A 19,368-nucleotide genomic window follows, 5' to 3' on the forward strand; every position below is an offset into this window, starting at 1 on the left:
CGGTTTTAGCTTGTATTCCACTTAGTTTATCAATATTAACAGATGACAACAAAAAAGAATGATGAAAGATCTATTGCATATGATCTGTTCTAAGAAGATTTACACATGCTCTTTTACAGAACACATGTTTTTCCGGAAAAATGATTGACATGTTTTACTTTTTTTACTCGACTATATGCAATACATACCGTTAGCATTGGCAAAAAATTATAAACCATTGTGACTATTGGTTCTGAATTGTGATTTTATGAAAATATTAATTTAGATACCAGAGGAAAAGAAAAAAAGATTTAACCGAAATTTCGTTTTTTGAAGGAAATAAAGGTAAACAAAGGTATAATTAAGTATTAGTTTTAGATTATGTGGGATTCACATGGTTGAACATTTTATCAAATCTAAAGAGAAAATATAACCCACATGACTTCTGAGATTCTGAAGTTCTGAATCTAATGACATTTAGCATGTGGTCTATTTTCATATAAAGATCATAGTTTAAAAAAAAACTCAGACAAAGATTTGGTGTTTTTTTTTGTCTTCTTGTTTAAAAAACTTGAATGAACGTTTTTCAACAGCAAACACATACTTGCACTGACATTAATATACAAGAATTAATCTTGATATAAAGATATTACGCATTTAGTTGAGTGAGCAGGGGTTAAATTAGATTAGTCAGAAGATTACTTATATTCTCATCAGTAGTATATTGTATCAGCGATTACGTAGATACTGTATGTAACTGTTATTAGGATAATTTCATTGCCTAATTTTTGGCAAGGTATAGTAAATTATAGGTTTAACTCTTTTTTTTGTTTTGTAAAGCGTCAACAGTGCATTTTCAAATGATATTTACAAGTCTATAGAAAGAATCGAACATGCATGAACGTCTCTTTACTTCCTGGAAAATATTTTATGTTGCTTTTGGAAGTTGAAACCGCAAAAGAAAAGAAAAGAAAAGAAGAAAACAAGACATGATGATTGATGGTATATATAATGCAGGGAAATTAGGTTGTATAACCAAAAAATACTATAACTCAGAAACTAACTATTCTAACAAATCAATCAATTATATTCTCTATATTTATGTATTAACTATTAACGACAGTTTTTACTTTTTTTATTATTATTTTTTTTTCTAACAAACATCACTCTTTCTACTATATTTCTGGCCAGATCCGATTTCCGACCACCACCACTTTCGGCCAACCTCCAGCCAATCTCCGGCGACCTTTGGCCAACTTCCGGCCAACCTCCGGCCACCCTACGACCACCTTCCGGCCAACCTCCGGCCACCCTACGGCTACCTTCCGGTCAACCTCCGACCACCACTCTACCTCTGGTCACCACCATCACCCCATTATCATCACCGGTAATTCTAATTATCCTCTATGTTATTTTCTTAATTTTTTCAAATAGCATGCTATATTCTTTTATAGTTTTTTTTTATTATACACCTAATTCACCCTATAATGTATAATGTAGTGATGGTGGGCGGGGGAACCTATCTACATGCATCTCGACAGAAGCTAAGGACAAGACCCTTTGATAAAATAAATCGAAATTACAATAATGGAAAGCTCATGTAGTCTTCTCTCCTAAACAAACTCTCTATGTTTGTTACCAAAAAAATTACACAATATTCTGGAGAAATCTAGATAAATTAGTCACGCACGGTTTCAAATAAAACAAACATGTAGTAGAACATATTTCATTGTGAAACCAAACCCAACTCCCTTACTTGGCCTCGTTGTTAAATTCACTTTGGTCGGTCCAAATTTGTTTTCTATTGGATTCTGGTCACTTTGGTGCGTGTATGTCTATCATCATCACTGTTACGTAAACAAAAGACTGATTCAACAAATCTTTTTTTGTCACACAATAAGATTTATGTATGTCACTGTATATTCTTTATTCTTTAGTATTACAGTATTACTCGATGTTTTTTGTAAATCTAAAAAAAGGAAAAAAAAAAAAAAAAAACACAAAAATGAGAAATAGGTTAATGACACCAACGTGTCACCACCGTAAAAAAGGCCCTTGTTCCGAAATTAACGCACAGTTGTCCACAGAGACAGACATTAAAACAAAACAAAAGTACTTGAAATCTGATTCTTACCTGCTACCTTCTTCTTCTTCCTCCTCCTCACTCATTCTCTTACACACACCTCCCTCTCTTCTTCTCGCAACAAATTTTTCTTGAATTTGGCAAATATCTATCTACATGTAAAGTGTAAAAAATGCTAGTAGATCTGTATTAGGACCGGACCTTAACCGAGTCTACACAGAGCGATTGAGAGAGAGAGAGAGAGAGAGATCTGTAATGTGTGCGTTGATGATCAAGCTCACATTTCTGTGCTCAAAGTGTTAAAAGGGATAATCTTTGTTGCATATTTCATCTGGGTTTCCGAAACATTTGATCGTTTTGGGTTTCAATAAAAGTTTGATTGCGTGTCTCTCGAAAAGGAGTGATTTTTTTTTATTTGCCAGGACGAGATTTGGATACATTGGGGGTGGTGAGGAAGAAACTGGCGAGATTACAAGCGATTGTGAAAAATCTGAAGCTAATAATAATAAGAGGAAGAAGAAGTGGAGGCATGTCTCCTAGTGGGAACGGCCCAGTGATACCAATTCTAGGTTTCGTTACTTGTGTGGCTTTTATCTACCTCTCCTTTGGAGATTTGTGGTTTGGTTCCAAATGGGATCATGATCCCGCCGAGTTTGGAGGATTCGTGAAACGGAACGGGACGCAGTTCGTGGTCGATGGCAAGGCTCTCTATGTGAATGGCTGGAACTCTTACTGGTTCATGGACCATGCCGTCAATGATCATAGCAGACACCGTGTCGGTGCTATGCTTGAAGCTGGAGCCAAAATGGGTCTCACTGTTTGTAGAACTTGGGCCTTCAATGATGGAGGCTACAATGCTCTTCAGATCTCTCCTGGCAAATTCGATGAACGAGTCTTCAAGGTTTCTTTCTTTCCTCTCTCTCTCTCTCTCTCTCTCTCATCACATTCAGCATACATTCCTTTAATAAAGGTTCTGCATACGGTACGAATCTTGTTTCAATTTTATAAGGTTTGTCGACATTAGTCTTTGTTCAACTTATTTTAATCACAATGTCAACGGAGATGGTCATAAGACTAGGGCAATGCAGCATCCATTTTACATATCTCTTTTCATTGATCAATTCGGTATATGTTTCTTATTATAGCTTGGAAATTGGAAGAATCTGCTGCATTTGTTATCGTTTGCAATGCATATTTCAAGGCTAACTGATTTCAGGATTTACACCTTCCTGTGCATTCAGAGTTTTTTATGTTTACTTGTCCTGTTCTCAGTCCCAAATGTTCATCTTCGGCCTCTTAGTGCCCTCATAAACTGATCTCTTCTCTCTCTCTTAACAAAGTCTTTTTTATAACGTGGTCAGGCCTTGGATCATGTAATCGCAGAGGCAAAAACACATGGTGTTAGGTTGCTTCTTAGCTTAATGAACAACTTACAAGCTTATGGAGGGAAGACTCAGTACGTCAATTGGGCATGGCAAGACTTATATATATATATATATATATATATATATATATATATATAACTAGAGATGCTACAATCAGTTTACTCCTACCTTACACCCTGGGATAAGCAGCTTCTGTGTAATTGATCAATTTGGCAGGTGCTGCTCACCCGCAAAAACTCTTTAACTGGGATCGAGTACAGAAACGACCCTACAATTTTTGCATGGGAGTTGATAAACGAGCCTCGCTGCATGTCTGATGTCTCTGGGGATACCCTACAAGTGAGAGTTCTTCTTCTTCTTCTTCTTCTTCTTCTTCTTCTTCTTCTTCTTCTTCTTCTTCTTCTTCTTCTTCTTAAGTAGTATAGTATGGTGGTTTCTTTATTAGATTCTTAAGTAATTGTTGAAGTAATCGTTAGTAATGCTACTACTCGTTGTGGTTCTCTTCATTTTGTCTGGTATGTGAATTCAAAAGGACTGGATTAACGAAATGACAGCGTTCATTAAATCAGTTGACAACAAGCATCTTCTAACCGTAGGCTTGGAAGGGTTCTACGGTCCTAATAGCCCCAAACGGCTGACAGTTAACCCAGAACGGTGGGCATCTGAGCTTGGTTCAGATTTTGTTCGAAACTCTGATTCTCCAAACATCGATTTTGCATCGGTTCATATCTACCCTGATCACTGGTAAGCCCTCTGCTCTTTGACAGCTGTGCCAACAAGTGCGTGGAATTCTTCTTATTTGTAACCCTTTTTTGTTGGCAGGTTTCACGATAAGGGTTTTGAAGAAAAACTCAAGTTTGTGGTGAAATGGATGCTATCTCATATTGAAGATGGGGACAAGGAACTAAAGAAGCCAGTTTTGTTCACCGAGTTTGGGCTCTCAAATCTGAACAAGGACTATGATCCATCGCAGCGAGATCGGTTCTACAGAACCATCTTTGATATCATATACAAATCAGCCAAGCGGAGGCGGTCTGGTGCAGGAACACTCATGTGGCAGTTCTTGATACAAGGCATGGAACGGTTCAACGATGACTTTGGTATAGTCCCATGGGAACAAGGTTCGATTCAGAGATTAATGATGGAACACTCTTGCAGGTTGGGTCGGGTCACTGGACGCCATCTTCTTCAAGACAACAAGTCCATAGATATGTGTTCCCAGAGACCATGAGAATACACGTTGCTTTTTTTCCTCTTTTTTGTTCTTGCCACTCTTCATGTGGACATACATACATTATATGCAAACGCAAATATTTTTTATAGTAAAAGTAGTTAAGTAAAACCTTGTGTTTTTTGTTTTTGGTTGATTGAGCTATGTAATATAGTCTGGTGAGGATCAATAGAAGAAGATTGAATCAAAGACTTCTCTAGTTACATTTACATATCAAGGAACAGAAACACAGAAAAAAACCTAACAATGCTTGTGATTTGGGTTCATGAACAACAATGGTTGTGTGTTTAATATGTGGTGGGATGGTTTACAGTAAATATGTGGAGTATTGAAGTGGATGAGTTGGCCAGTCTTGTCTTCTCCACCCATCATGTTTCAAATTCAAAGTAATGGAGTTGTAAACTGATCCTCTAACTTATTATTTATTCCAAATTGGCCCCACTCATTTGTTGGTAAATCCCTAATTTACAACCAAACAAAGTTTGATACTTTTTTTAGTCCCTTTTTACGTACAGAGAGGTGATGGCGACTCTGACTCACTGGCTCAATCTCATCCCCAAAGCTCAATCGAGAATCTTAAGCAGAACTGGTGGCGAGTCAATTACGAACCTCATATTTGATTGCGTCTCTAACTCGTCGAAGCTTTCTCTCAAGTCGTCATCAACATCATGGGGAAGCTTTTTGTGCACACTGGTGAGGTATGTGTATCAAGTAACAATTAGTATAGTCAGTTACATTTCACTTAAAAAGGAGATTTGTGTGTTTGTTTCGTACTTAGCAACAGCTTTGTTTGTTTTGGAGGATAGTGGAGAATTGATTTTGCTGTTCTTCTATCTGGGTGTCCCCTTTGAGATCTGTCCTCTACATTTGTCTAAGAACCTACTAGGACCATGTGCTTTTGTTGTTCCCTAATTTCCTCTTTGTGCACAACTATTGGGGGCATTTCAATTCTCTGCTATATTAGTATATTACAATCATGGACAAGTTAATATCTAAACGTACGAACCTAGATGTTATATAACACTGTAATCGAGTGATTGAGTAAAGTTTAAAGTAGTGTAATGGCTAATGTTGATTTCTGTAATCGAGTGATTGAGTAAAGTTTAAAGTAGTGTAATGGCTAATGTTGATTTTGAGTAATGTGTGAGGTAGTAGGTTCGAATCCTTAGTAGACAGAAAATAATTTTTTTCCTTAAAAAGAAGAGGGGTAGATCTGTAATTTTAATGAAGAGTAATCTAACTCCCCGTTCTCAAACCCTAAGCGCCGTTCCCGAATATTCTCAGAGAAACAAACTTAAACCAAAACAAATTTCTTGTTCGGACTCAAATCTTTTAGAGAATCAATGGCGACTTCAAATGATTCATCATCAAACGAGTCTTCCTCAGAGGAAGAATCCCGACCATCAACCTTGCAGATGAAACCTGTTGAGCAGAGCGCCGAGGAGGATGATTCTGAGAAAGATGAAAGCACTAAGGCACAAGCCGAGGTTGTTTCTGAGAAGGTCGCCTCCTCTGAGGAGGAAGAAGAGAGCGCTGAGGAAGAGAGCGCTGAGGAAGAGAGCTCTGAGGAAGAGAGCTCTGAGGAAGAGAGCTCCAAGGACGATTTGGAACAAAAAGAGAAAGAGAGCTCCAAGGAGGATTTGGAACAAAAAGAGAAAGAGAGCTCCAAGGAGGATTTGGTTGAGGCTGCCAAGAAGGTCTCCGAGGAAGAAGAAAGCGCTGCTGAGGACAGGAATGGAGAAGAGAGCTGTGAAGAGGATGAGAGCTCCAAGGAGGATTTGGTTGAGGCTTCTGCCAAGAAGGTCTCCGAGGAAGAAGAGAGCGCTGCTGAGGACAGTAATGGAGAAGAGAGCTGTGAGGAGGAAGTTCCCTCGAAGAAAGCGCAGATATGTGTTTCTGGCAAGCGTCGTTTGAGTGAAGGTCAGCAGCTTGATGACATGATTGCCGCAAAGAAACAGAAAACAAAGCTTGTACCTCAGCAGTTTTGGACTGCCGAAGATGGGGTCAGACTCCTTGAAGGAGTTCTTCAGTTCCGATCTCCTGGAGGTAAATCATACCTCCAAGACAAGGATGGATTCTACCAATCCATCAAGGGTTCTTTCAGTGTTGATGTCAGTTTCGCACAGTGCCTGGCAAAGATTGCATCAATTAGAAAGAAGTACAGGAAGAAACAGAACAAAGGTGAGAGACCATCTGCTTTGAAACCTCTTGATCTTAAAGCTTTTGAATTGTATGAGAAGATTTGGGGAAAGGGAACAAACGCTGCTCAAGATTCAAGGAGTGATGGGATTCAGAAGCAGGATGTGGATGGAGATTGGTTTAGCAACTATGTTTTGTTTCCTTTGGTTGCTGATCATGGCATGGGTGGAGATGCTGTCAAAATGGCTTGGGCTCAGGTTCCAGATGAGAAGAAGAGAGAAATGATGCACCGGTGGAGCACCTTCAAGGCCAAAGAGGATGAAACGTTTTTACTAAAAAAAGCCTTTTCCAATGACATTGTTTCTCTCATTTGTCGTTGAAAAGCATACTCTTGCAACAATGGCCCTTTGCTTGTAAAAATTAAAATTTGGTTTTATGGTTTTTTGGTGATGACTTTGTTTTCTCCAGATATTGGTTTATCTTTTTGCATTTGGAATCAATGTTCATCTTTCTAAACTGATCTCTATTAACAAAGTTTTTATAACGTGGTCAGGCCTTGGATCATGTAATCGCACAGGCAAAAACACATGGTGTTAGGTTGCTTCTTAGCTTAGTGAATAACTTACAAGCTTTTGAACATGGATGTGTTAGTCTAGTTCACTATAGTTATATAACTAGAGATGCTACAATCAGTTTACTCCTAACTTACACCCTGGGATAAGCAGCTCGGTGCAATGGCTTTTCTTTACTTAATAGGGCTGTAATTTATCAATTTGCCAGGTGCTGCTCACCCGCAGAAACTCTCCTACATATTTTTGCATGGGAGTTGATAAACGAGCCTCGCTGCATGTCTGATGTCTCTGGGGATACCCTACAAGTGAGAGTTCTTCTTCTTCTTCTTCAGTAGTATGGTGGTTTCTTTATTAGATCATAAGTAAATTGTTGAAAAGTTTAGTAATGCTACTCGTTGTGGTTTCATTTTTCTGGAACTTGGGCTTTCAATGATGGAGGCTACAATGCTCTTCAGATCTCTCCTGCCAGAGTCGATGAACGAGTCTTCAAGGTTTCTTTCTTCCCTCTCTCTCTCTCTCATCACATTCAACATTCCTTTAATAAAGCTTCTGCATACGGTACGGATCTTGTTTCAATTTTAAAGGTTTGTCGACATTAGTCTTTGTTCAAATGGGATGATCCCCAGTTTGGAGGATTCGTGAAACGGAACGGGACACAGTTCGTGGTCGATGGCAAGGCTCTCTATGTGAATGGCTGGAACTCTTACTGGTTCATGGACCATGCCGTCAATGATCATAGCAGACACCGTGTGGGTGCTATGCTTGAAGCTGGAGCCAAAATGGGTCTCACTGTTTGTAGAACTTGGGCCTTCAATGATGGAGGCTACAATGCTCTTCAGATCTCTCCTGGCAGATTCGATGAACGAGTCTTCAAGGTTTCTTTCTATCCTCTCTCAACTCTCTTCACTTTCAACATACATTCCTTTAATCAAGCTTCTGGATATATATAAGTTTTTGGCAGAGCGTTACAGGATCTTGTTTTAAGTTTAAAGGTTTGTCGACATTAGTCTTTGTTCAACTTATTTTAATCACAATGTCAACGGAGATATATAGACTAGGGCAATGCAGCATCCATTTTACATCTCTTTTCATTGATCAATTCGATATGTTTCTTATTATAGCTTGGAAATTGGAAGAATCTGCTGCATTTGTTATCGTTTGCAATGCATATTTCAAGGCTAACTGGTTTCAGGATTTACACCACCTTGTGCATTCAGAGTTTTTATCTTTACTTGTCCTGTTCTCAGTCCCAAATGTTCAACTTCAGCCTCTTCGTGTCCTTCTAAACTGATCTCTTCTCTCTCTTAACAAAGTTTTTTTTACAACGTGGTCAGGCCTTGGATCATGTTTGTGGTGAAATGGATGCTATCTCATACTGAAGATGGGGACAAGGAACTAAAGAAGCCAGTTTTGTTCACCGAGTTTGGGCTCTCAAATCTGAACAAGGACTATGATCCATCGCAGCGAGATCGGTTCTACAGAACCATCTTTGATATCATATACAAATCAGCCAAGCGGAGGCGGTCTGGTGCAGGAACACTCATGTGGCAGTTCTTGATACAAGGCATGGAACGGTTCAACGATGACTTTGGTATAGTCCCATGGGAACAAGGTTCGATTCAGAGATTAATGATGGAACACTCTTGCAGGTTGGGTCGGGTCACTGGACGCCATCTTCTTCAAGACAACAAGTCCATAGATATGTGTTCCCAGAGACCATGAGAATACACGTTGCTTTTTTTCCTCTTTTTTGTTCTTGCCACTCTTCATGTGGACATACATACATTATATGCAAACGCAAATATTTTTTATAGTAAAAGTAGTTAAGTAAAACCTTGTGTTTTTTGTTTTTGGTTGATTGAGCTATGTAATATAGTCTGGTGAGGATCAATAGAAGAAGATTGAATCAAAGACTTCTCTAGTTACATTTACATATCAAGGAACAGAAACACAGAAAAAAACCTAACAATGCTTGTGATTTGGGTTCATGAACAACAATGGTTGTGTGTTTAATATGTGGTGGGATGGTTTACAGTAAATATGTGGAGTATTGAAGTGGATGAGTTGGCCAGTCTTGTCTTCTCCACCCATCATGTTTCAAATTCAAAGTAATGGAGTTGTAAACTGATCCTCTAACTTATTATTTATTCCAAATTGGCCCCACTCATTTGTTGGTAAATCCCTAATTTACAACCAAACAAAGTTTGATACTTTTTTTAGTCCCTTTTTACGTACAGAGAGGTGATGGCGACTCTGACTCACTGGCTCAATCTCATCCCCAAAGCTCAATCGAGAATCTTAAGCAGAACTGGTGGCGAGTCAATTACGAACCTCATATTTGATTGCGTCTCTAACTCGTCGAAGCTTTCTCTCAAGTCGTCATCAACATCATGGGGAAGATCAAGAAGAAGCCATCACCGGAGGAGCATCCGATCTGTGTTTACGGGAATCGTGGAGGAAATGGGAGAAGTCAAGAACTTGGGAATGGGCGATCACGGAGGGTTCGACCTCAAAATCGGGGCGAGAGTGGTTCTGGAGGACGTGAAGCTCGGCGACAGCATCGCGGTGAACGGGACTTGCTTGACGGTGACGGAGTTCAACGCAGAGGAGTTCACCGTCGGGTTAGCACCGGAGACGCTGCGAAAGACATCGTTGGAGGAGCTAGAGAAAGGGTCTCGGGTGAATCTGGAGCGTGCGTTGCAGCCGGTGAGCCGGATGGGTGGTCACGTGGTGCAGGGACACGTGGATGGGACGGGAGTGATCGAATCGATGGAGGTGGAAGGCGATTCCTTGTGGGTCAAGGTCAAAGCTGACAAGGCTTTGTTGAAATACATTGTGCCTAAGGGGTTTGTGGCTGTTGATGGGACGAGCTTGACGGTCGTTGATGTCTTTGATCATGACAGCTGCTTCAGTTTCATGTTGGTTGCTTATACGCAGCAGAACGTCGTCATCCCGACTAAGAGGGTTGGCCAAAAAGTCAACCTTGAGGTTGACATCATGGGCAAATATGTTGAGAGGCTTCTCTCCGTTGCTGGCTACACGTCAGAGGTAACTTACACAACTCAAACCTGTAGTAGGTTTTTTTTATTACTAGTAGTAGGTTTGATTTGGAGGATAGTGGAGAATTGCTTTTGCTGTTCTATCCCTTTGCCGGGATGATTTCTGAGATCTCTCCTCTACATTTGTCTAAGAACCTACCTACTAGGACCATGTGCTTTTGTTGTTCCCTAATTTCCTTGTTGTGCAATTCTATTGGGGGGCATTTCATTTGGTATTGTTTGGGGATCTCTGGTTTGCTATGTGTCAGCGAAACTTTGTCTATAGAGCATCTTTATAGTTGTTGAGCTAAGAAGCGTCTGTGGGTTGCAGGAAAAGAAGGTGTGATGATTTCATGGGGACCTGGGAGAGTTTGGTGAGTGGAGCTTTGACCTGTGTTGGCCTTGGTTTCTATGTAAGATGGATCTTAATCTCTGTTTCTTTGTAATGACGGTAGTGAACAATCCACGTACTTAGAGGCGCGGTGACAAAAATCGATGAACCTCATCATCCAGTAATTGATCAATTCATTCATCTTATAAACCAAAGAATCAAATTGTGTAATATGGCATTGCCTATGTTGAAACTTAGATTCTGTTTTGCTTCTTGTATACCTTTTGAGTTTTAAAACTCCACGATTAAAATGGTAAAACAAGACAAGTTTAAAAGACAAGATGCATGCATATATATGATGTGCTGTTTACCCATGGAACATGATCTGAGATGTGTTGTTAAAAGACTTTACGAAGAAGACAAGAAGAAAAGACAGAGAACGAGGAAGGTGGAAAGAAGAGCGAGAGATGCAGTTGAGGAGGCTTGAGGGATAGAATCAGAAGTTGCGGATGCGGACTGGGTGACGTTGGTGCAGTCGAGACCTTCTTTACCCTCTTTACACATGTTAGCAAAGATTCCAGGAGGATAACGGCCGTAGATGTTGATGTAGCTGAACATAGTGGAGGCACAATCGTTCTTTTCGTCGTTAAGAACTTCTGCAAAAGGGCAAGCAAAGTCCTTGAAGGCAGAGCAACACACAGTTGCGGGATAATTTGGACCTTTGCATTTGCTTGTTATGATTGTGTAGTTCTTGCTCGCAAAATCTTCTTTGCAGGCTGTTTCCAATTAAGAAAAGGAAGATTTAGATTTGGATTCATGTGTCTACTAGACATAAAGAATAATTGCTAATATTCAATTAGGAGGGATGATCTTTACTTGTCCTTGCCTGAAGAAGAGCTCTGCTTGTTGCCGCGTGACGATCAAATTCATCATCTGCACACATCCATAACTTTTCTTAGTGTTTTGTTTTGTTTTATTGAACATGAAAATAGAAACAAACAAAATGAATTTATAAATTCTATTAGAAAAAAAAAAAAAAAAAAAAAAGATTGGAAGAAAATGAGGAGATTCACACATACATGAAAGGGAGAAACCAGAGAGGAGGAAAATGGGAAGAAGAGAAAGCAGACAGTAAGGAGAAATCTCCATTCTTGTTTCTCTGTTTCTTCCTCTCTTCTCTTCTTCTCTTGTCTTTTTTGCTTACTATTGTTTTTATCCATTAAGAATAATTATATTGTTTGGGTAATTTTCTGTTAATAATTATGCATTGTTTCTTTTTTAGTAAAATGAAAGTTTAAGGACGAGAGACATTTTCGGAAATGTAATACAAGAAAGAAAGAAACCCCATTGCATCATTTCCATTACAACACTGCTGAGTATCATTGAAGTTGACATTCAGACATTGAACCAAACCCATATACTATATAAGTCTAAACGACGACGTGTCGATACAATTAAATCAAAATTCAGTATTCTTGATTTCAGCAGTACTCTCTGGCTCTAAAAAACCCTAAAACAATACTCGAGTCGAGTGTTTCGTTTCAAAATCAATAAACCTTAGGTCTCTGTATCACCGCCAAAGTATGAAGCATCTTCTTCTTCTTCTTCGTCTTGTTGTTCGTCCAAAGCCAAATTACATTCTCAGGAGCTGCCTTTTTCACTCCGGCAGCAAGACCACACCCTCGGCGTTGGACCCTTATGACACTCTACAGCGTCGTGTCGCGAGAGCCGGAGATCCCTCTGCTTCGATTGTCAGAGTGTTGGATGGATGGCTTGATCAGGGGAATCTGGTTAAGACTTCGGAGCTCCATAGCATCATCAAGATGCTTCGCAAATTCAGCCGTTTCTCCCACGCCCTTCAGGTCTCTCTCTCATTTCTTGATTTCTTGATACAACAACAACAACAAAAAGATTCTACATCTTTTTGTTGTTGTCACTATGTGATGATGATGATGATGATTACTCAACACACAGGATATCCAAAAATTCATCTTTTTGTTGTTCATGATGTTTAGATATCGGATTGGATGAGTGAGCATAGAGTTCATGAGATCTCTGAGGGAGATGTTGCGATTCGGCTTGATTTGATTGCCAAAGTTGGCGGCTTGGGAGAAGCTGACAAGTTTTTCGAAACGATTCCTGTTGAGAGGAGGAGCTACCATCTTTACGGTGCCCTCTTGAACTGCTACGCGAGCAACAAGGCGTTGCACAAAGCTGAGCAATTGTTTCAGGAGATGAAAGACCTTGGCTTCCTCAAAGGCTGTCTTCCCTACAATGTCATGCTAAACCTCTACGTCCGGACTGGGAAATACGCAATGGTTGAGAAGCTGCTGCGTGAGATGGAGGATGCGACTGTCAAGCCTGACATCTTCACTGTGAACACGAGGCTGCATGCCTATTCGGTTGTATCTGATGTACACGGGATGGAGAAGTTTCTGATGCGTTGCGAGGCTGACCCGGGACTCCATCTGGACTGGCGCACATACGCCGATGTAGCAAACGGCTACTTAAAGGCTGGATTAACTGATAAGGCGCTAGATATGCTCCGTAAATCAGAGCAGTTGATGAATCCTCACAAGAGAAAGCACGCTTATGAGGTTCTCATGTCATTCTATGGGGCTGCAGGTAAGAAACAAGAGGTGTACCGTCTCTGGAGCTTGTACAAGGAACTGGACGGGTTCTATAACACTGGATACATAAGCGTGATCAGCGCCCTCTTGAAGATGGATGACATTGACGAGGCTGAGAGGATTATCGGAGAGTGGGAAGCTGGACACTCCCTTTTCGATATTCGGATCCCACACTTGTTGATTACGGGTTACTGCAAGAAGGGGATGTTGGAGAAGGCAGAGGAAGTAGCACAGATGTTGGTCCACAAGTGGAGAGTGGAGGATACAAGCACATGGGAGCGTTTAGCTCTCGGATACAAGATGGCGGGTGAAATGGACAAGGCGGTAGAGAAATGGAAGAGAGCGATTGAGGTGAGCCAGCCAGGGTGGAGACCACATCAGGTTGTGCTGATGAGCTGTGTGGACTATCTGGAGGGTCAAAGAGACATGGAGAGTTTGAGAAATATTTTGAGACTGTTAAGCGAGCGAGGACACATTTCATATGATCAACTACTGTACGATATGAATGGAGCTGGACTGAGTTGGAAGATCGTTGATGCTATGGGGGAAAACTTGATACGTTGATGAAGGTGAAGTAAGAAGAATCTAGCCAGGGACGCATCCCAAACAATGACGTCTTGATACCATTTTGAGATACTATGCAGTTACGTTTTATCTACAATCATTTTTTTGGGTTATGCTTGTCTCAAGAATGGAGTTAACTGATACTAGATTAATGGTACATTAAGGAAGGAGTAGTAAGACACATTCCAAACAACAGTTTTGAGACCAATTGGATTTATACATTTTCTGTTCCATCTATTATAGTAGACTTATTATTAGTTCAGACGAATGAGTTAACTAATGAGAAACGCCTAATAAATTAAAGTCAAACTAGATAACAGAGTTACAAATATTGTGTTCAATCTTCTCCACCAACGTATCCTCCTCCTCTGATTGCCTCCACCATCTTCAGGCTCAGTCGGTCTTTGTCCATTGCATGCAAAACTTGCTCTCGCTTGTTCAGGAGTCTCAGGATGTCGGCTGTACTCTCCATGTCTCTCCGACCCTCCACATATTGCACGCAGGCATAAGCGGACAGAGCCATGCTGCTCTTTGGGTTCCAGCGGTCATGTAGCCTCCCCTCCATGGCCTCTGCCACTCTCTTCATCATCTCTTCTTCTTTATCATCTTCATCCTCCACTAAATTAGGTACCTTGTGAGCCAAACTCTCCCATTTGCTCTCCTTCTTCCCAAGCATATTCACAACCTTCTCGGCCTCCTCCTTGGCGCATCTGTTCTGGAAACCAAAGTCCTTGAGATCAAGACTGGGACACTCATCCCAGTCTTGCAGAATCTCATCGAGATTGCCAGTCTTTGTAAGTGAAGTGATGATGCGAGAAAATGTGGAGCTGTCAAAGGAAATCCCGTAGGCCTTGGCCAAGTTCCAGAGACGGTAAACGTCATTAGTCAGGTTCTCTGCACAATAGGCAAGCATGAGACCCCCGTAGATGGTATCTCTGCAGGAGGCAGCACCAACCAAAGGCTCTGACCTACGAAGCAAAGCAAGACCCTTTTCCTTACACCCAGCTTGAATGTAGGCCAGCCCTGGAAAGAAGAATGTGACCCATTTTTCCTGAATCATACCCTCCCACTTGCTCAAAAACCTCTCCATTCCTTGGATGTCTAAAACGGAGGCAATGGAGTAGGAAGTTAGGAGCTTTTCAAAGGAGAGGCCCTGGGGTTTCATATTTTTGTCGTCCATCTCGCGGAGAAGGTTCACCACCATGTCGTGATCACCGGCCTGGTAATAGAGAGAGAGCATGGTGCTGAAGAGTTGAGCGGCGTTGTGGTCAGCAAAACCAAGGTCTCTCATCTTCTGAAAGGTGATCTCGGCTAGAGTCAATGAGCCTCCGTCTCCGGGTGTTGTGCAGCAGTTGAGGAGAGCGGTGTGCAAGTAAAGATCCCTCTTTTCTACAGGAACAGTCTCGAAGAACTTGGCGGCTTCTTCCACGCCACGAACTTTAGCAATCAAGAGAAGTCGACCCTCAAGATCCACCGAAGTCAGCTTGTAGGCTTTTTGGTCACTCATCCATTCCGATACCTAAAATTTGGATCCATAAAATTAACAACACAAAACAGTACAATCAAACAAATTGAAAAATCAATCCACACAAAAAAAAAAAGGTAACCTCGAGGGCATGGGAGAAGCGACTGGATCTGTGAAGCGAGGAGATGATGCTTCTGAGTTCTCCAAGTGGCGTGTGAGGATAATTGTTGCTTTTGGTCCCTCATCGCCTCACACCCGATTAAAGATTCACATATCTAAAACTTGAACATGACACATGATGACACAAGAGAATTTGATCACGAGTTCCCGGCCTCTAACCCGTACGTCTCGGGTGGGAATTGTCTCCCACAACTTCCACTATATGAAGAGGTTACACACACCACTAACTTGTGATGTTCTTTGGTTTACAGATTTTGGTACACAAGAGGATACAAGAACAAGAACACAACAAAGAAGGAGAAAGCTTCTTGAAGAAGAACCCTTTTTTCTTCTCTTTCTCTAGAACTCTCTTTGATGTCTTGTCTCTCACCTACCTCCACTTTATTGATCGATGAAACACACTTATACATGTATGCATTGGGCCAAATCATTTCCAGAATCTTATTCTCCTTTCCTTAATGCCAATTTCGTCTGGCCCATTAAGGCTCATTTGTTTTGTGTTTGTCAAACCCAACAACAATCTCCACCTTTTGACAAAACAAAACACTCATCGACAACAAGAAATCTGAAACCAACCTCTCCTCTTCTTCTGTTCGTGAAGCCAAACTTCAGCGAACCTCCTCCGACAAACTCCGCCTCCTTATCCGGTGAGCATCTCTCTTCTCCGGTGGCAACCAGTTTTTTTTTTTTTCTTTCACCGAGCCCTCTCGTTCTCGACATGGAGAAGATGTAGCTTCTTACTTCCCCATGGTATAGCGGAATTGGAGGCTAATTCCGGTCATCCCTGCATGTTTTCCGGCGAAGCCAAGCTTCAGTCTCCACCTGTTTCACGGCGGCTCCCAATTCCGGTGAATCAAGAGACATTATCTCCATATCTCAACTTTGGTTCGATGAACCATGTATCACCACCATTCTCGCTGGCAATCTCCTTCAGCTGCGATCACTACCGGTGGAGCTCTTCTCTTTCCTCTTTGGTGATTTAATTTGTAGAACCCGAGACATCAACTTTGTCTCTTATCCATGCCTCTTCTCCCGAGCTGTTCCGTTTTCACCCGCGAATCACGCCATCGCCGTCACCGTCCAGCTCAGGTACCCTCTAATCTCTCTCTTGTCTCTTCCTGACACTTAGTGATTAGGATCTTCTGAGAATTGCCATTTTGAATCCATTTTAGGTGATGAGCTCCACCTGGAACCAATTACTCTCCATCATGGCTCCACAACCTTTTCCAGGTAACTCCTTCACAGCCCTGTCTCTTCCGATTTCCAAAAGACTCATGAAACTCTAACTTCAGTTTCATGTCTACTCTCACAGCAGCTCTAGTGTTGAACATCCCATGTTCTTCTTTCTCCTTGATGACTTCAAGTAATCTCCTAACCATGAATCATCTTCCTCTCTAGCTGCTGGAGTTTTCCCCCTTTGAGCCACCAAAATCCTTACTTGGATTTTCTGAATTTTCATCTCAGAAACTCCACTTGGAATCAGTCTCCAACTCTCGACAACTGATTCTCCAGTCTCCACAAGTAACCAAACTCCTCTTATTATCGGTCACCTTTTCTTGGCTCATACTTTCAAATTCAAGAACTAACAATGAAGAACTAAATTGTTGTTCCTTGAATCTTAACCAACAGCTCCACCTGGAATCTAAGTCTCTTCACAGTAATACCAGATGCCTACAGGTAACTCCCTTAACCCTCCTAATCTCCTTTTATCGACATAGTTTTAATTTTAATTTCCCAAAGCTGACTTGTTTCTCTGTTCTTCTTCCTGTCAGCGTATAATGTCGATTGGGGTTACCTGGAGCTGTATCTTCCTTCAGACGACATTGAGGAGATCATAGCAGGCTTGTTTCCCTTCCTCACACTTCTGCATTTTCCTTCCTTTGCAGCAACTCCGACGATCTGTTTCGTCCTTTTTGCTGTTCCAATGACTCCAGGTAAACAATTGTACCTTGAATCATTTTCTTTTGTCTCTGGATTTTTTTAATTCTGTAAGACACCATGAAACCTTAACTTGGTTTTTTCTTTCTTCAAAACAGCTCCACCTACAATCAGAGTCTACACCTTGCGACTTCTGATTACTCACAAGTACCTTTTCTTTTCTCCATTCCCTTGGATTTCTTGGAACCGTGACTTGCTGTGGAACCTTGTTTTGATTTCCTTTATGTCACATGTGCCCTGATCTTAGATTCAACCCCTTAGTAAACCACTTGCCAGAAACTTGAATCATACTTGCCTCAGCCCTTAAGACAATCCATGATTCCAACACCTTTCTGTTTAAACTCTTATGCCTTGGACGTTTCTTTGTACCGCTGTTAAGCCTAACAGAACCCGCCATCAAGCTACCATCTTGCTAGATAGACTTTCGACACAAACCTTGATCCAAACATCTTGTTTAAACAGAACCTTGCTGACAAGTAAACTTCCTGTTGAATCAACTGCAGAAATAACTCTTAAGTCACTCATGCTTCATTTCCTTGAAACAGTCTTTGACTTACTCTTCATCTGTTTGAGCACCTTTGATTTGAGCATCACTTTGTACCGCTGTTGTTATCAACAGAACACGCCGCCTAACTCCACCTAGCTAGGAAGACTTTCGACACAAATTTCTTTGCTCATCCTTTGCTCAAACTATTCTGCATCAGTGCACACTCACAAATTCAAAACCATTGCTGCCTCCTTTGAACTTGTCTTACACTCATCACCAGCTTACAGCCTTTGCCACACTTCCTTGCTGTAACCACCACATTTAGCAAAACTGAGATTGAGCTTACTGCCTTTGTTTCAACAACCATAGCCTGAATCCATCTTGTACCGCCATCATCATCACTGATGGAACCCGCCTCCAAACTGATCCCATTTGGAAGACTTTTGATACAACCTTCATTCAGCTCTTGTGCTTAAATATCCTCTTTTACTAGCAGGTTTCTCCACTAGGAAACTCAATATCAATCTCTTATCAATTTGCTAAACCATAACACCAAAGACTTCCCTTTTACAGCAACTTCCTGTCACACCACACTTGTGACAACCCTTTTACCGCTGTAAAACACCATTCTACACAATACTTTTCCTTAGTATTTGGGAATCCACTAACACATCAATGCCTGCTTCACAACCAGCCCTCAATTCTCTTCTTGTGATGCCAAAGGAAAACAAGTATAACCTTTCCTTCTGTCAATGCAGCCATGCATTGACCTCCATTAAACCTGAGACTAAAACTCTTCACCCAACACCTCTCAAACCTTACTGAATTCTTTCAGAGTTATCGACCTGCTTTGCCTCAAGCAGTTTCTAGCCTCATACTCATCTGCTCTGATTTTTTTTCCTTGAATCTTCAACATCCTTCTTGAACACCAAACTTACTGACTTTCAACAACCAGACAAGCAAGATACAATCTGATTCACAGCAAAAAAATCTTGACTTCTCCATTGTTAAACTCAGTCTATCTCCTTGTGTTCTTCCAAGCTAAGATTCCTTCAACTTAAGCAGCCTTGAGTATCCTGAAACTTCAGTAAAGAACATCACAAATACCTTGTGATGGCAGCGCCGACTTGAGCCTTTTGGATGATTATTCGATTCCTCTTTCCACAGCCTTGAGTTAGTCACCTTAACCCATGCTTTCTTAAACTTGAATCGAACTTACTGCAGAGAAACTCCACCTTAAACCAACTCACCGTTGATTTAGTCTTCACAGATCAAGAACGCCTTCAAGATCTTGTGTCTTCTGCACTAGTCTCCAACTTTTTTTTTTTTTTTTTTTTTTATGCTGG

General features: G+C 41.0%; 8 protein-coding genes across 13 annotated transcripts; 6 read left to right on the forward strand and 2 right to left on the reverse strand.

Annotated features, from left to right (window-relative positions):
• The first annotated feature begins 2,058 nt into the window (after positions 1-2,058).
• On the forward strand, positions 2,059-4,867 carry LOC109131704 (mannan endo-1,4-beta-mannosidase 2). The gene is given in 5 exon segments (XM_087462960.1): positions 2,059-2,963; positions 3,424-3,786; positions 3,980-4,191; positions 4,270-4,520; positions 4,606-4,867. Coding segments are annotated over 5 exon segments (1,248 nt in total). The 5' UTR covers positions 2,059-2,591; the 3' UTR covers positions 4,656-4,867.
• Positions 4,868-5,162: 295 nt separating this feature from the next.
• Positions 5,163-9,222, forward strand: LOC147950383 (mannan endo-1,4-beta-mannosidase 2-like). Of its 6 annotated transcripts, XM_087462999.1 has the most exons (5): positions 5,175-5,376; positions 7,598-7,880; positions 7,974-8,264; positions 8,724-8,953; positions 9,039-9,222. In XM_087462999.1, the coding sequence occupies exons 3-5, from the start codon at positions 8,080-8,082 to the stop codon at positions 9,086-9,088; spliced, it is 465 nt and encodes a 154-aa protein (XP_087319125.1). In that variant the 5' UTR covers positions 5,175-5,376; positions 7,598-7,880; positions 7,974-8,079; the 3' UTR covers positions 9,089-9,222. The 6 variants fall into 6 exon arrangements, with proteins under 6 accessions (XP_087319099.1, XP_087319125.1, XP_087319102.1 ...); XM_087462973.1 differs by having other exon boundaries at positions 5,163-5,376; positions 8,724-9,222; XM_087462976.1 differs by lacking the exon at positions 5,175-5,376 and adding an exon at positions 7,371-7,414 and having other exon boundaries at positions 8,724-9,222.
• On the forward strand, positions 5,907-7,333 carry LOC147950384 (transcription factor STKL2-like). Its single transcript, XM_087462966.1, has one exon. The coding sequence runs from the start codon at positions 6,022-6,024 to the stop codon at positions 7,195-7,197; it is 1,176 nt and encodes a 391-aa protein (XP_087319092.1). The 5' UTR covers positions 5,907-6,021; the 3' UTR covers positions 7,198-7,333.
• Positions 9,223-9,293: 71 nt separating the features above from the next.
• Positions 9,294-11,098, forward strand: LOC104766759 (riboflavin synthase). The gene is made up of 2 exons (XM_087462970.1): positions 9,294-10,437; positions 10,759-11,098. The coding sequence occupies exons 1-2, from the start codon at positions 9,634-9,636 to the stop codon at positions 10,771-10,773; spliced, it is 819 nt and encodes a 272-aa protein (XP_087319096.1). The 5' UTR covers positions 9,294-9,633; the 3' UTR covers positions 10,774-11,098.
• Positions 11,087-11,985, reverse strand: LOC104766758 (GPI-anchored protein LLG2). Its single transcript, XM_087463003.1, has 3 exons — positions 11,838-11,985; positions 11,635-11,691; positions 11,087-11,534 (listed from the first exon to the last, which is right to left on the reverse strand). Exons 1-3 carry the CDS (start codon positions 11,905-11,907, stop codon positions 11,167-11,169), a joined length of 495 nt encoding a protein of 164 aa, XP_087319129.1. The 5' UTR covers positions 11,908-11,985; the 3' UTR covers positions 11,087-11,166.
• A 134-nt stretch (positions 11,986-12,119) lies between these two features.
• Positions 12,120-14,189, forward strand: LOC104747783 (pentatricopeptide repeat-containing protein At2g20710, mitochondrial). The gene is made up of 2 exons (XM_087463004.1): positions 12,120-12,620; positions 12,774-14,189. The coding sequence occupies exons 1-2, from the start codon at positions 12,342-12,344 to the stop codon at positions 13,950-13,952; spliced, it is 1,458 nt and encodes a 485-aa protein (XP_087319130.1). The 5' UTR covers positions 12,120-12,341; the 3' UTR covers positions 13,953-14,189.
• Positions 14,081-15,975, reverse strand: LOC104774977 (pentatricopeptide repeat-containing protein At2g20710, mitochondrial-like). The gene is made up of 2 exons (XM_087463006.1): positions 15,560-15,975; positions 14,081-15,471 (listed from the first exon to the last, which is right to left on the reverse strand). Exon 2 carries the CDS (start codon positions 15,457-15,459, stop codon positions 14,290-14,292), a length of 1,170 nt encoding a protein of 389 aa, XP_087319132.1. The 5' UTR covers positions 15,460-15,471; positions 15,560-15,975; the 3' UTR covers positions 14,081-14,289.
• A 630-nt stretch (positions 15,976-16,605) lies between these two features.
• LOC147950385 (uncharacterized) lies at positions 16,606-17,898 on the forward strand. Its single transcript, XM_087463011.1, has 6 exons — positions 16,606-16,686; positions 16,770-16,827; positions 16,910-17,118; positions 17,227-17,274; positions 17,370-17,531; positions 17,634-17,898. The coding sequence occupies exons 4-6, from the start codon at positions 17,265-17,267 to the stop codon at positions 17,774-17,776; spliced, it is 315 nt and encodes a 104-aa protein (XP_087319137.1). The 5' UTR covers positions 16,606-16,686; positions 16,770-16,827; positions 16,910-17,118; positions 17,227-17,264; the 3' UTR covers positions 17,777-17,898.
• Positions 17,899-19,368: the final 1,470 nt, after the last annotated feature.

This window comes from Camelina sativa, chromosome 1 (genome assembly GCF_030686135.1).
Source record: "Camelina sativa cultivar CO46 ecotype springtype chromosome 1, ASM3068613v1".
In the NCBI taxonomy this organism is placed as follows: domain Eukaryota; kingdom Viridiplantae; phylum Streptophyta; class Magnoliopsida; order Brassicales; family Brassicaceae; genus Camelina; species Camelina sativa.

Bases quoted from the DNA above. Each gene is read 5' to 3' on its own strand.
- LOC147950384 (XM_087462966.1), top strand. From the start codon at position 6,022: ATGGCGACTTCAAATGATTCATCATCAAACGAGTCTTCCTCAGAGGAA.
- LOC147950383 (XM_087462973.1), top strand. From the start codon at position 8,080: ATGGCTGGAACTCTTACTGGTTCATGGACCATGCCGTCAATGATCATA. The intron at 8,265-8,723 runs GTTTCTTTCTAT...CAACGTGGTCAG, and splicing joins TCGATGAACGAGTCTTCAAG to GCCTTGGATCATGTTTGTGG.
- LOC104766759 (XM_087462970.1), top strand. From the start codon at position 9,634: ATGGCGACTCTGACTCACTGGCTCAATCTCATCCCCAAAGCTCAATCG.
- LOC104766758 (XM_087463003.1), bottom strand. From the start codon at position 11,907: ATGGAGATTTCTCCTTACTGTCTGCTTTCTCTTCTTCCCATTTTCCTC. The intron at 11,692-11,837 runs GTATGTGTGAAT...GGATGTGTGCAG, and splicing joins CTCTGGTTTCTCCCTTTCAT to ATGATGAATTTGATCGTCAC. The intron at 11,535-11,634 runs GTAAAGATCATC...AATTGGAAACAG, and splicing joins TCTTCTTCAGGCAAGGACAA to CCTGCAAAGAAGATTTTGCG.
- LOC104747783 (XM_087463004.1), top strand. From the start codon at position 12,342: ATGAAGCATCTTCTTCTTCTTCTTCGTCTTGTTGTTCGTCCAAAGCCA. The intron at 12,621-12,773 runs GTCTCTCTCTCA...CATGATGTTTAG, and splicing joins GTTTCTCCCACGCCCTTCAG to ATATCGGATTGGATGAGTGA.
- LOC104774977 (XM_087463006.1), bottom strand. From the start codon at position 15,459: ATGAGTGACCAAAAAGCCTACAAGCTGACTTCGGTGGATCTTGAGGGT.
- LOC147950385 (XM_087463011.1), top strand. The intron at 17,532-17,633 runs GTAAACAATTGT...TCTTCAAAACAG, and splicing joins TGCTGTTCCAATGACTCCAG to CTCCACCTACAATCAGAGTC.